The sequence below is a fragment of the Hyla sarda genome, chromosome 10 (assembly GCF_029499605.1).
Source record: "Hyla sarda isolate aHylSar1 chromosome 10, aHylSar1.hap1, whole genome shotgun sequence".
In the NCBI taxonomy this organism is placed as follows: domain Eukaryota; kingdom Metazoa; phylum Chordata; class Amphibia; order Anura; family Hylidae; genus Hyla; species Hyla sarda.
The window spans coordinates 143032586-143048580 of record NC_079198.1 but is presented as its reverse complement, the minus strand read 5'-3'; the positions used below and the strand labels follow the sequence as shown (position 1 = coordinate 143048580).

General features: G+C 42.1%; 1 protein-coding gene across 5 annotated transcripts in view; it reads left to right on the top strand.

Moving 5' to 3' along the window:
• The window catches only part of AJAP1 (adherens junctions associated protein 1), a 325555-nt gene that overhangs the window by 274758 nt on the left and 34802 nt on the right, over positions 1-15995 (top strand). Inside the window, exon 5 of one of the 5 annotated variants that reach the window (XM_056544510.1) lies at positions 1840-1913. The exons of the other annotated variants lie outside the window; for them this stretch is intronic. Coding sequence (XP_056400485.1) covers positions 1840-1885 — 46 coding nt within the window. The 3' untranslated portion in view covers positions 1886-1913. Of the gene's footprint in view, positions 1-1839; positions 1914-15995 lie in introns of those variants that run through there. 5 annotated transcript variants of the gene reach the window in all.

Here is a 15995-nt window from a genome sequence, read left to right as displayed (position 1 = left end):
CGTGTGACGTCACGCTCCGCCCCTCAATGCAAGCCTATGGGAGGGGGCGTGACGGGGACTGATTATAAATGGGGTGCCGCGTGCATGATCCCGGGGGTCCCGCGATCAGACGTCTTATTCCCTATCCTTTGGATAGGGGATAAGATGTATAAGCACCGGAGAACCCCTTTAACGCAAATCAGGGCTTGTGCAAAGACTTATGACTTTTTTTATGCCCGGAAACTGGCGTACACTGTTGATACTCTCTCCTTTTGCATAGTGAGGTTTCATAGAGTGCAACATGTGACCGATATTATGGTCTTTCGGGCAGCTTTAACAATAAAATATAACATAACAGTATAAGCCATTTTAATTGTAATTATATATTTAAAGGGGTACTCCGGTGCACCTGCGTTCGGAACATTTTGTTCCCAATGCTTGGAGCAAGCGGTGCGGGTCATGACATTACTGTCATGCCCCCTTGTGATGTCACACCATGCCCCCTCAATGCAAGTCTATGGAAGGGGGCGTGGCCACAATGTCACGAGGGGCATAGCAGTGACATCACGACCCCCGCTGCCCACACCTAGCATTCTAAACGAACGCCGGGTGCTGCCGGGTGCAGCCAGTTGCGGGACCCCCGCGATCCGACATTTTATCCCCTATCCTTTGGGCAGAGTACCCCCTTTAAATGGGCACTGTTTCTTTAAAAAAAACTATATAGAGACAAGCCCTGATGTCAAAAGTTTAGACAGACCGGTGAGACAAACTTACATGTAAATCTATGGAATTGTCTAGAGCGCAGGAGAGAAACGCGTAGCGGCATGCTTCTCTCCCGGCTCCTCCTAAGATATGTTAAATATTTTTTTGTGACAGGTACACTTTATTTTAAGAGAAAAGTCACAGTAATAGTTGTGAGGATGCTGGGCAAATTATTAAAGTAAATAAAAAGATGTTTTTAGAGAGAAGATGGGGCCCTGAATAAATCATCTCTATTATATTATTATTATTATTATCTCTATTATTATTATTATTATTATTATTATTATTTATATTATTATCTCTATTATTATTATCTCTATTATTATTATGATTTGTTATATTTTTGTAATGATTAATTTATTACTAACTATGCAAAGTGATGAAATGCTGAACCCTATACCCTATGGGGGTGTTTACCATTTTTACCAGTTGTCAGTCTCTTTTTACCCGTTTTATTTTTTTATTTTTTTACTTTGGTTTTTACGGGCCTGTGGCAAATTTATCATTTGGCGCATGTTCTTTATTAATTTGGCGCATACCATATTCTGCCTTTGGTATGTGTGTTTTCCATTTCAAAATATTGTTGGCGGTGATTTGCGCCAAACCTGCATCAAAAACAGGCAAATTAGCACCAAAAATACAATTGCCCAAATTGATAAATTACCGATCACTGCAACAATCAAACACAGGACCGTGAAAATCCCAGCAAGTTTACAATCTGACAGAGGTGAGAATGCACCAAATATTGGGGCAAAAAGACACTGCGCCAAAGAAATGTGCCAAAGAAACGCAAAAAAAAAACATACAAAAATGCATTGATAAATACCCCTCACTTTAACACTATACATTGTATTTGCTGCACCAGATGATATACAGAGAATCTTTTTTAATGACCCTTCGGACTTTTTGCAGCAATTTATATTTAATTTACATTCACTCACTAAGCCAACAATTGATCATTGAATAAAAGCTTTTGTTTCTGTGATGCGGCAGCAATTTCAGACATTTCACATTAGTGCGTTGATGATCAGATAAAGGGAATCTGTCTGCTGCAACTTATGTTGAAAAACTGCTGAAATTAATTTTTATTTATTGCAGAAACGAGCCAGAAAGATTAACCCATACACTGTTTGCCTGCAGATAATGTAACTGGAGTCACTTCAGGGAAGCAGTGTCATTAAAACTAATTTTTGCTATTTCACTCCTTATGGTAAATAAAACATCTTTCTAATGTACTTTGTTTAAAAAAAAAAAGTTTTCTATGTTTTATTTGTGTTTTAAAAAGCTGCCACTAGGTGTCTCCCTACTTATCCAGAGCACATTTCCCCCCCATCTCTTGCACAGACTTTGGACTCCTGCTGGCCTGGCTGAAGTCCAAAATCAGGAAAATGCTGAGGGGGTGTGTGCAGCCTTAGCCAATCATAGTTCATCTCACACAGAACTGCTCTGGGCTGTGTGTAGCAGAGTGAGGGAGGAAGTTCTCCCCTGTATTGCAAGTTTTCCACATAGGTTTTTTTTCTGTCAGTTTTTGGATATCTGCCACTGCAGTTTTTCAGCCAAAGCCACAAGTGTATTCAAAAGGAATAGGACATATAAAGGAAGGACTTAAACAGTAACCCCCCGACCTACGATGGCCCCGTCATACGATCATTTCAACATCTGATGCTTTTGTATGTCGGGGCCATTGCATAAACGGCTATCCGGCGGCGCAGACTGCTTCACCTGCCACCGGATAGCCGTTTACGGTGCCCCGTGTGGTCCACTGACGATCACTTACCTGTCCTCGGGGCTCCGGCGCGTCCTCTTCGGGATCCCTTGCATCGTCGGTCGCCTTCGTCGTCATCACGTCGCTGCGCACGCCGTCCCGTCATCCAATAGGAGCGGTGTGTGTAGCGACGTGACGGTGGCGACGGAGAGCGAGGATGCCGGGCAAGCAGAGGCCTTGCCGGAGCGTCGGGGGCCCCCCGGGGACGCGGCGATAGTGATGGAAGGCGACATCCAGGGCAGCAGTGCTGGTCCGGAGCAGCAGGGACAAGTGAGTATAACCTCCAATACCAGTGGTCTTCAACCTGCGGACCTCCAGATGTTGCAAAACTACAACTCCCAGCATGCCCGGACAGCCGTTGGCTGTCCGGGCATGCTGGGTGTTGTAGTTTTGCAACATCTGGAGGTCCGCATGTTGTAGACCACTGTCCTATACTTTACATTGCACGAATCCCTCAACATACGATGGTTTCAACAAACGATGGTCCATTTGGAACGGATTACCATCGTATGTTGAGGGACCACTGTACTTCTCTTTCCTGATGATTCTACTTCTGGCTTCGGCAGTGGCAGTTTTACAAAAAACGCCAGAAAAAAACCTATGTGGAAACCGAGCCTATGGCTTCAGATGATGTCACTCCTACTGGGGAACGCCCCTTCCCTGTCTGTGAATCTGACTGAGACTGAGCAGAAAATACAGAACAATATCAAGGTAGAAAACTAACAAATAATAAAAATAAAGGCAGGGGGTTGTTTATCATGATGGGGGCAGTGACCTGGGAGGATTATAACATTTAACAAGATCATGACCGGTACTCTTTAAACTTTGTGCCTTGTTTCTGAAATAAATACAAATAAATAAAAGCAGACAGGAGCCTCCAGAGAAGGGAAAGGGAACCTTGGGTTTCCATACTAACCAACCACCAAATGGTCATCCTTGATGTTCTTACCCCTGCGCGAGTGTTACCCAACCTGAGATAAACTTCCTTTAATACCTGCGCACCAGTCTTTGTGTGAGCCATATAGTAGGGAAGATCCATAAAGCCTGTGGGGGAGATTTACCAAAACTTGTGTAGGGGAAGAGTGGTGCAGTTGCCCATGGAAACCAATCAGATCGCTTCTTTCCCTTGAAGAGACTGTAAAAAATGAAAGAAGCGATCTGATTGGTTTCCATGGGCAACTGCACCGCTCTTCCCCTACACAAGTTTTGGTAAATCTCCCCCTGTGACTCTAGTGGCCCGTCAGTAGAGCAGCTATATAATTCAATGAATACACAATGGGGGAGATTTATCAAAATCTGTCAAGAGGAAACGTTGCGGAGTTGCCCATAGCAACCAATCAGATCGCTTCTTTAATTTTTCAGAGGCCTTTTCAAAAGTGAAAGTAGCGATCTGATTGGTTGCTATGGGCAACCCAAGAACTTTTCCTCTGGACAGGTTTTGATAAATCTCCCCCTGTGTGTTTTGTATGATCAGTCGGGATACCTTCACGAGGGTCTGGAACTGCGTGACCCCTCTGATTGTGGACTAGAAGATGCACATATTTTTAGCAAAAATTATTATTTCGTCTTATAGCCCCAAAAAATAGGATAAACTAATACACAGAAGTAGTTGTCATGTCTTTTATTGTCCTCATTATCTTATTTTGTGTCTTAGACAGATAGAAACCAACCACATTATTGTTTGGGACAGATTGATAAATTTGGGCCATTGAGTAAACATCCACAGTGCAAAAAAAAAAAAAAAAAGCAAGTGAACCATTGAATTTACTAACCTGTATAACCCATCTTCATTTAATGTTTCTTATAGATGCAAATAAAATATATCAAGGAGAGATTTTGGACCATTTCTCCCGCTTATAAATTTTAGTTCATCAATATTCCTGGGATGTTTTGCGTCCTTAAAGGGGTACTCCGCTGCTCAGCATTTGGAACAAACTGTTCCGAATGCTGGATCTGGCGCCGGGAGCTCGTGACATCACAGCCCCGCCCCCTCATTACATCATGCCCCACCCCCTCAATGCAAGTCTATGGGAGGGGGAGTGAAGGCCGTCACGCCCCCTTCCATAGACTTGCATTGAGGGGGCGGGTTTATGATGTCACGAGCCCCCCAGCACTGGCTCCAGCGTTTGGAACAGTTTGTTCTAAACACTGAGCAGCGGAGTACCCCTTAAACCTTCTTCGAGTCATTCCGCAGAATCTCCATAGAGACACAAGGTCAGGACTCTGACATCCCAAAACACAACTCTTATTTTTCAACCATTCATTATTGATTGATTTGTGTCATTGCATCTCTACAGCTTCAGGTCAGTTCCTGTTGCCCTTACATGATCGTAGTGCTGGGCGGTATACCGGTTCATACCGAATACCAATATGTTTTTCCTGCATGATATGAATTTTTCCTATACTGCAATACCGGGGGGCCCCTCCCCCCTCCCTTCGAATGAACGAATTATCAGCCGCAGTGGCTGTCCCCACATCAGGAAAATAATCATATGTTCTCCCCGTCCTCCTGTGAGTCGTTGGCGCTTTAAATTAATGAGATGCAGGCCACTGCACTTTAAATGGTTAAGTTGCCGGCCGCCGGTGCTTTAAATGGTTAAGTTGCCGGCCGCTGTGCTTTAAATGAATGAGATGCAAGCCGCGGCAAGCTGTCACCTCCCCCTGCAAGCGCTTAAAGCCTGGCTTTTAGCGCTTGCAGGAGGAGATTACAGCTTCCGGCTCGCAACTTAATCGTTTCGAGCACCGCGGACGGTATGAGTGGGAATTTTGCAAACTCACACCGGCATCTCACTCATTTAAAGCGCAGGAGGCCGGCAACGTAACCATTTAATGTGCAGCGGCCGTCAACTTGACAATTTAAAGCGCACTGACAAGCATCTCATTCATTTAAAGTGCAGAGGCAGGGGGGGTATACCGTTAAATACTGTGGAACCGCCATAACTTACAAAAATACCGTAATATGCATTTTTGGTCATACCGCTCAGCACTACAAGATCATGTAAAATATTTTGGCATACCTGACACTCATTGTTCCCTCAATGATCTCAATGAGCCCAGACAATAAGGAAGCACCACAAACCCCGAGACTTCCTTCACCTTACTTCACTCCTCAGGAAAGAAAAGTGTCATCAGTTCCAGTGTCCCAGATTTATTCGCCCGTCTCAGATCTAGATAAACAGTGTTAAATGGCACCAGATTTATCAAAGACTGTCCTAAAGTAGGATCTAACTTTTTTGTGTCTTACTTTAGACCGACTCCAAAATGTTGGTAGATTTGTGGTGCGTTGCATCAAAACTTTTGCTAAGCCCCTTTCTGCCTGTACCACAGCCACAGGAGTTTCTATTCTTTTTGGTGCAGTTTGGTTTATAAGGTTTCCTTAATTCTGTGATATATGAGGACAGAATTCAGCCTTAATATATCTGCCCTATTGATAGTATGTTGATGCCAGCAGGTTTGTCTCCGTACGACACTCTAGACAGTTCTCAATTTCTGTCGGAAATCAATTTTTTGCCTTTATTTAAAGGGTTATATAAATTCATATCCTGCTGGGGCTAGGAAATATTATCCAGCCCACAGTCCCCCGCTGGTCTCCTGCAGCTCCTGTTTGGTTCCTTCTGGTCCCAGATTTTCTGCCTTATTCCTGCTTCCTAGATGCCTTCTCAGCCTATTACTGGTCCCAGCGATATCCCGTCTTGACCAGTGATTGGCTTAGTCGGCAGGTCCTGCTCCAGGCTCTCATCTTGAAAGCATAATGGATGGAAGATTGGGGGACTGGACAGAGCTAAATAGGAGCTGTGGGAGATTGGAGCTAGGTAAGTATAGCTTTTTATATATGTTTAATTTCCCATTATGCAATAGTTTTGATCTATTTATCTTAATGGGGAAAACCCCTATAACTTTAAACACCCTTTTCAGTTAGCTCATGAAAAAATTTAATTTTCTTTTTCTCCATACACTGTGGATGTTTACCCAATGTGCTGAATAGGAGACATGAATAGTACACCTATTTACTTTTTTCTATATAATTGTGGCTTAAATAAAACTAATTTAATTAGTAGTCATTGCAGGAATCCAGATGATTCCACAGGGATCACTTAATTCTTTTTGTGTGTCTGTAAATGAAAAATACTGGAAAGCAACTGACTTTTGCTAATTTAAAAATAATCCGAAATTAAAAATCCAACTAATGAATTAGCAGCACAAATTTAATTTCACGTTTGCATTATCACCTATCACCATCAGACGTTCTGTTATATACCGCCAAGCGCAGCGCCGGATAGATCATATCAAGAACACCATCTGTCATTCTCCCCCAAGCTACTGTCTCTGTTCTTGCTGTGTTGCCAAAAGAAAATAAGTTTGATTGTGGCTGCACACAGGACGTGGACAACAATGTATCCCCCGACAGAGTAATGATAATGTGTTACATTATTGGGATGTAAAGGAACGCTATAGGCACATTATACAAGACACCATTATTCATAGATCGCAGGATCGCCTGGGTAATAGCAGGAGCAAAACTGCTTTATTCACTAAATAATTGTTTGTAATGGAGGATAAATAGACAAATGAGAGAGGGAGGAAGGAAAGAAGGGAGGAAGGAAGGAAGGAAGCAAGGAAGGAAGGAAGGAAGGAAGGAAAGAAGGAAGGGAGGGAGGAGGAAGGAAGGAAGGAAAGAATAAAGGAAAGGGAGGAAGGGAGGAGGAAGGAAGGGAGGAGGAAGGAAGGAAGGAAGGAAAGAAGGAAGGGAGGGAGGAGGAAGGGAGGGAGGAGGAAGGAAGGGAAGGAGGAGGAAGGAAGGGAGGAGGAAGGAAGAGAGGGAGGGAGGAGTAAGGAAGGAAGGAAAGAAGGAAAGGAGGAGGAAGGAAGGGAGAAAAGATGGGAGAGAGGAGGAAGGAAAGAAGGGAGGGAGGAGGGAGGAAGGAAGGAAAGAATGAAGGAAGGGAGGGTGGAAGGAAGGAAGGGAGGGAGGAGGAAGGGAGGAAGGAAGGAAAGAAGGAAGGAAGGGAGAAAAGATGGGAGGGAGGAAGGAAGGAAGGAAGGGAGAAAAGAAGGGAGGGAGGAAGAAAGGAAGAAAGGGAGGAAGGGCAGGAGAAAAGATGGGAGGGAGGAAGGAAGGAAGAAAGGGAGGAAGGGCAGGAGAAAAGATGGGAGGGAGGAAGAAGGGAGAAAGGGAGGGAGGGAGGGAGGGAGGGAGGAGGAATGACGGAAGGAAAAAAAGGGAGGGAGGAGGAAGGGAGAAAAGAAGGGAGGGAGAAAGAAAGGAAGGAAAGAAGGGACAAAAGAATGGAGGGAGGGAGAGAGAAAGGGAGGGAGGAAGGTAGGAAGGGAGGGAGGAGGAAGGAAGGCAGGAAGGATAGAAGGGAGAGATATATATATATATATATATATATAGAGAGAGAGAGAGAGAGAGAGAGAGAGAGAGAGAGAGAGAGAGAGAGAGAGAGAGAGAGAGAAAGAAGGGAGGGAGAGAGAGAGAAAGAGAATGGAAGGGGAGGAAAGGATAGAGGTAGGTTGGGAGGAAGAAAGAAAGAAAGACTAAATGATATATGGATGGATGGATATGGTCAAAAGAATTAAATAATGGAGTAGGGACTACAGGGGTACTCCTGGGAAAAAATTTTAATCAACTGGTTCCAGAAAGTTACATAATTTTGCAATTTACTTCTATTTTAAAATCATAATCCTTCCAGTACTTATCAGCTTCTTTATAGAAAAAGTTGTGTAGTCTTTCCAACCATACATGTTGCTCTCTGCTGCCACCTCTGTCCATATCAGGATTTGTCTAAAACAGGTGAAAATACCCATAGCAAACAACATCTCCTGATCCAGAAAGTTCCTGACATTGACAAAGGGGGCAGCAGAGAGCATCGCCTCTGACTGAAAAGACTACATGACTTTCTCCAGGACATATATCAGCTGAAGACTTAACATTTTAAAATTGAAGAAATTTGCTAACCTGTATAACTTGTAAGACTAAGGCCCCTTTAGTTAACACCCCCCTCTTTATCAAACTCCATTCATAGAAGACTTCACCGAGCGTTTCTAGTTTTCCTTATTTCGTATTATATGTGTTTCCTCATTGCGGAACATGCTGAAGAGTTTGTCTTTAAAGGGGTACTCCACTGGCCAGCGTGTTGGGGAGTCGACCACACCCCCTCGTGACATCACACCACGCCCCCTCAATGCAAGACTATGGGAGGGGTTGTGCCCCCTCCCATAGACTTGCATTAAGGGGGCGTGGTATCACTAGGGTGTATGGCCAACCCCCACAGCGCGCACACACCATTCGTAACTAAATGTATTGAACGCTGGCCAGTGGAGTACCCCTTTAACAATAGCACATTTCCCTGTTCTCTGTCCTTATCCAGACATATGAATATATTTGTATTCACGTTTATACGGACAGACAGTCTACTTTTCAATGAGCATCAGGTTCTCGCCGGATTTTCCTTTTGAATAATAAATGTTGAGCAGAACAGTGTTTTTTCTGTAGTACTTCACTAATTTGACATTTTTGTGCTAAATAAAAACAGAATAGAGAAGATGCAGGATCATCTGGGAAAATGCAAAAAAAATAAAATAAAATAAAATAAAAATTCCCCCAATGTGGAAAAGTGGAAAGTAAATCAGAACTTTCAGATTAATATTTAAGTTCACGAGAAACTCAACTAAAGGAATGTGTAAAATGTTATGCGAGGAAAAGTAGAGAGAGGGGGCGCCACAGGCACACGGAGTGTAATGCTTCACATGCCCTGTGGTGGCGCTGCAGGAAAATTGGCTTGTCTTGGCACCACTCTTGTCCATGGGCCATGTCTGGTACTTTAGCCTGGCCTGATTACTTCTAATAAAGCTGAGCTGCAATACCATACTAATCCTTTAGACTACGAAGGCGCTATTATAAATCGAGACAAACATTTTGTTTTGGAATATATATATATATATATATATATACAGGGTTCTTTAAAGGGGTACTCTGGTGGAAAAAAAAATTCAAATCAACTGGTGCCAGAAAGTTAAACAGATTAGTAAATTACTTCAAAATCTTAACCCTTCTAGTACTTATCATCTGCTGTATGCTCCACGGGAAGTTGTATAATTCTTTCCAGTCTGACCACAGTGCTCTCTGCTGACACCTCTGTCTGTCTCAGGAACTGTCCAGAGCAGGAGCAAATCCCCACAGCAAACCTCTCCTGATCCAGACAGTTCCTGACATGGACAGAGGTGTCACCAGAGAGCACTGTGGTCAGACATAAAAGAACTACACAACTTCCTGTGGAGCATACAGCAGCTGATAAGTACTTAAGATTTTTTAATAGAAGTAATTTACAAATCTGTTTAACTTTCTGGCACCAGTTGATTTGAAAAAAATGTTTTCCACCAGAGTACCCCTTTAAGGAGCCCAAAGATCCGTCTACTACAATAGGGGACATGTCATGCGATTATTGGTCGGAACCAGTTACAGTATTAGGGTAGGATCTAGATTCTCCAAGTTACTACTACTTTATTATGTCCTACAAGCAATAGCTGCTAAACTTTCTTGTCCCCCCCCCCCCCTTTTAAAATGGGGAGATAAGATTTACTCACCTGTCTGATTCCTATTACGGCCTTTCATTTGCTCACTAATCTAACAAGTTGCTGTGACAAGCCTTATGGGCATTTCTATCCTTAGAATAGGTACCGGGAAATGGTGATCAGGGAACCAGGTAAATTTGGAAATGGCAGGGAATCAGACAGGTGTGAAAGGCTTTTTTTTATTAACCTAAATCTATGAAAATTTGAACAGAAAAACTATAGTAGACCATTAGTTACACTTGACTTATCAAGTATATGACTTAGGTATCACCATTCAAACACAACGTCTATTACGTATGCATTACAATGTGCCAGCTTTTCTTTGTTTGTCTGTGTAATAACTTTGTATTATCTCATTAATGGTCCCCTAATGAAGCTGGTATTTTATTATCCCCTGATGAAGCTGGTATTTTATTATCCCCTGATGAAGCTGGTATTTTATTATCTCCTGATGAAGCTGGTATTTTATTATCCCCTGATGAAGGTGGTATTGTATTATCCCCTGATGAAGCTGGTATTGTATTATCCCCTGATAAAGCTGGTATTTTATTATCCCCTGATGAAGCTGTTATTTCATGATACCCTGATGTAGCCAGTGTTTCAGAAAAACCTGTTGGGACCAGGTGCTTTTAAATCTTTATTGCATTGTAGGAATAACTCTTCTGTTATCTTAGGCCCCTACACTATGATTGGCCGGCAATATATTTGGACATCTTTTTTGGTACTCATTACTTCGTGTTTGCTTTATTTGTCTGCCTCTCTTTGTTGTTTGTTCTACTTAATTGTGACATAATTGTGGCTTAATGCACGCTGAATAAAAGTTGTGTTCTCGTGGTGATACCAACAGTGATATACTTTTTATTGTTATTTTTTAAAAACGCTTGAATTATTTAAAAAAAAAAAAATTAATAATAATAATAATAAAAAAGAAATATATCAGCTGGACATTCTATTCAATCCTTGGAAAGTAGAAACCAAAGGTGGACCGAATAGATAACCATTTTAAAGAAATGTAATGTACTACAAAGTTATAATAATTTGGAATATTTATCAACACTTAACTAGAGTAATTATCAATAAATCTTCTGGCCCCTCTTCCCTTTTTCCTCTAATCATTTATAAAAAGAGAATAAAAAATTCATTAAAATAAAACATATTAATATTTGGATACATGCAAAAAAAATGTAACTCTTGTACTCATAAAGAAAAAAAAAATCCAATTACTTCCATTTAAGGGATATTCTGCCCTAGATATCTTATCCCCTATCCAAAGGATAGGGGATAAGATGTCTGATTCACGGGGGTCCCGCTTCTGAGGACCCCCACGATCTCAGCTGTGGCACCAGAGACATCCGTTGCACGGAGCAAACCTCTCTGTGCCGGATGACTGGCGATGCAGGGCGAAGGCTCATGACATCATGGTCACTCCCCGCTCGTGACGTCAAGGCAATGCCCACTCAATGCCTTAACGCCACCTCCCATAGACTTGCATTGAGGGGGCATGGCCATGATGTCACCAGTGGGGCACGGCCGTGATGTCATGAGCCTCTGGCGCTGAACCCGACACTCTAAACGAATGCCGGGTGCAGCACAGAGATCGCGGGGGTCCTGCCAATGGGGATCCTTTGAATAGGAGATAAGATGTCTAGGGGCGGAGTACCCCTTTAAGAAGTGAGAACCTAATTATACATGAACAATAGAAAACATTACTGTAATAATTTTTTTTTCTTTCATTTATAAACATTTGGTTAAATACACATTTTCTCTTCTTTATTTTGGATTTCTGAACTTTCTTTTACTTAGTGAATCTGTGGTTTCTATTGTTCTTTATTTGTTCTTGAAATTGTTTTATCTGGATTTTTGCTTAATGTAAACATAAAAGATGATATTATTAAGGCGAGGTTCACACATGTATTGAAGCTCTGTAGCAGATTCCGTTTTATTTTATTCCTTAGTAATTTTTTTGTTTGGTCAAATCTTGCAAATTAAATGGACACTAGATAGAAACTTTAAGGAACCCAATGGAGTCAATGAGATATCTTGGGGTCCATTGTTCAATGAACTGTCTGGCTCAATTTTGGGACATGGAACGGAGACTGTGTTGGAGGCCCCCGAATGAAGCCCTGACCCAAGTGTGAACTAGCCTAAATAAGTGCTTAAAATCTCTTTCTGGTACTGTATGTTAGGACAGAAGGGCCCTGCCATTATTTTCCGTTGAATAGAAAATACAAAAGTTTTAAATTTGGAAATATTGCATTTTTGCAGTGAACAATTGGCAAGAATTTTCAAACCATTTCGCACATGTATGTAATAACATTATAACATGTATTGACCACTTAATGCTGGGTGTCAGGTGTTTAATTTTTAATATGGCTTTTTAGTTTTTAGGGCTCATTTGTGAAGCATTGTATGTGTAAGTCATTGTTCTTTTCCCATTACTGTATTGCATCTGTTGAATATAGTTCATTGCTTTTTTATGTTGCCGTAAACTAATGCTTTATTGGACCCATTGGCCTCTAAGAATATGATCCAAAATGCAGTAAAACACCAAAAAGTTCACATTGTTGCTTCATATACAGGATGAAAAGATAATTTATATGGCTATTTTGATGGCATATGACTATATGATCAATGGCTAGATACTTTTAGTTTTTTTTATTATTTCTTTGTGTTGTTTAATAATTGTTTGAAAATTTGGGAATAGAATGGAATTTTTTTTTTTTTTAAATGCAGTAACAACATTTACAAAATTGGCCAATTCAAACAATTGTAGGGGTTGTCTCATCAGAATAAACTTATTTCAAATGACATGTGCCCATCACAATGCCTACTCAGAGGTTCTGGGGTCAGAGGTTATCTTTTAGGAAAAACTGTAAATTTCCCCATATGGTATTAGGATGTACCGACCCTTTAGCTGAATGACCGATGAGACCACAGGGTCTGTCAGAATGAGATCTGATCTTTGACGTTGTTGCCGTCAGAGCCACAAAGAGTCAGAGTGTAGGTGAGGTTTGGGCCATTGTGTGCATTTTTGGGGGTGATATTATTTTAAAAATTTGGGGAGGGATTTTGTTAACTATACTTCTATAGTTGAGTAGCAATAGTTGTAGGTAGAAAAGAGAAGATCGGAGGGACTGGTCAGAGGCAAACAGGATCTGCTGAGGACAATCAGATTGTCTACTATTTTTTTTTTCAGAGGCCTTTTCAAAAATTAAAGAAACGATCTGATTGGTTGCTGAGTACATTTTCATGAATCACCCCAATAGTTCCATGTAGGAGGATTTTTTTTGACCAAGTTGGATGATATTTTTGTGATGGGTCTTTTTACCCTACAGGGAGTAAATGTGCAATAATCCCCAGACTTTGATGTGTTGCTGTAAAGCCCTCGATTGGTAGAATGACTACTAAATATTACGTAGGCACCCAATTACTAGATGGGGACACTTGTCCCTCTTTTTTCATCCTGAAGCTATATTCACACATTGTTTGGCGAAATTTATCAAAAGCAAAAAAAAAAAGTCTGAAAAAGTGTGTATGAACAGAAAAAAATGAAAAACGAATATAAAAAATGGTGTTTGAACATAACCTTAAAGAAGATGTCCACCAGTAAGAAATTTTTATATAAATTATAATGTCTGATCATGGGGGATCCGACCACTGGGACCCCCACCATCTCCCATATAAGGGCCTTACTTGGCCCTGGCTCTGTTCTGCTAGTTCGAGTTTTGTACCCAGCACATCAGCTGTCAGCTAACATGCTGGGTGCGAAACGTCACATACAGGAGCAGAGCCGGTGCTAAGCCAAGGCTCCGTACGGGAGATTGCGGGGGTCCCAGTGGTCAGACCACCCGTGATCAGACATTTATCCCTATCCTGCAGATGGGCGACACATTTCTTACCGCTGGACATCTTCTTTATCCTCATGTAGAAAACCATTATTTACATCTTATATACCGTCTTCCATTGAAGTTTCTGACTTCTCCAGACTTGTTTGGCTTATGCGTCTACATTTCCCCCGTGTTCATTTTAGCATAAAGTGACAGCAAATAATTATTTGAACAGGTTGGAAAAAATACAGACTTTCTATTATGGCAACTTTTATTATAATTCCAGAAGTGTAAAAAAAAAAAAAGAAATTCAGCCTCAGTTACAATTACATTTTAATGAAGTCAGACGATTGCGGGTGCAAGACGTGGCGGAAACTCATTTCACTGCAACAGGTATTCATATGTTGAAACAGTGAAATATCTTATTACTCAATTTATATGAAAAACATCAGAATAATCATAATTCAGTTTTTGAAAATATGTTTTCAGTGATTTTTTTTAAAGTAAACACAGGTGCACTTGCTGAAATCAGTATTGAGTAGGAATAGGGGCTCCATTCTAGTGATCTAGTGGGGCTCCCAGAAATCCTACATTAATCACCCATTCTCCACTGGCACCCATATCCCTCCACTTCATCCACCCATACCCCTTCCCATAATTCACCCATACCTCTCCTCTTCATCCACCCATACCCCTTCCCATAATTCACCCATACCTCTCCTCTTCATCCACCCATACACCTTCCTTTCATCCACCCATACCCCTTCCCATAATTCACCCATACCTCTCCTCTTCATCCACCCATACCCCTTCCTTTCATCCACCCATACCCCTTCCCATAATTCACCCATACCTCTCCTCTTCATCCACCCATACCCCTTCCTTCCTTTCATGCACCCATACCCCTTCCCATAATTCACCCATACCTCTCCTCTTCATCCATCCATACCCCTTCCCCTTCATCCACCCATACCCCTTCCCTTCATCCACCCATACCTCTTCCCTTCATCCATCCACACCCCTCCTCTTCATCCACCCATACCCCTTCCCTTTATCCATCCACACCCCTCCTCTTCATCCACCTATACCCCTTCCCTTCATCCACCCATAAATCTTCCTTTCATCCACCCATACCCCTCCTCTTTATTCCCCCCATACCCCTACTCTTCATTCCCCATACCCCTCCTCTTTATCCACCGATACCCATTCCCCTCATCCACTCATATCCCTTCTCTTTATCCCCGAATACCCCTCCTCTTCATCCACTCATACCTCTCCCCTTAATCCACCCATACACCTCCCATTAATCCTCCATACCCCTCCCTTTAATCCCCCAATACCCCTCCCCTTAATCCCCCCGTACCCCTCCTCTTTATCCCCCCATACCCCTCCCCTTCATCCCCCAATACCCCTCCCCTTCATCCCCCATACCCCTCCCTTTCATCCACTCATACCCTTCCCCTTCATCCACCCATAAATCTTCCCTTCATCCACCCATACCCCTCCCCTTCATCCTCCTATACCCCTCCTCTTTATCCACCCATACCCCTCCCATTCATCCTCCCATACCCCTCCTCTTAATCTACCCATACCCCTCCTCTTAATCCACCATACCCCTCCTCTCAATCTACCCATACCCCTCCTCTTAATCTACTCATACCCCTCCTCTTAATCTACCCATACCCCTCCTCCTTATCCACCCCTATACCCTTCCCTTCATCCATCTCCTCCTATTGTTGGTTGAACATTATGGACCCTGGTCTTTTTTTTTAACTCTACTAAGGAACCATATAAGTCAAACCTGCAATGATCAGCTGATCCTCATTCAGGCTCCACTGTCATATAGAGTTTGTCGAGATGAGACAACCCCTTTTAGTTATTTGTCAGGCTTATCAAAATACAGAAAAGAAACAACGACAATCCGCAAAACAACATGAAGTAGAGAGAGTTTATTTACAGTAGATTGTCGTATATACCGGGTAGCACATAACGGTGTCCTCCATGGTGAAGACGTAGCAGTACCACAGTAAGTATCCATGAATATATCATTTCCTATTCTTCCTACTGTACATTGAAATCCTCTATTG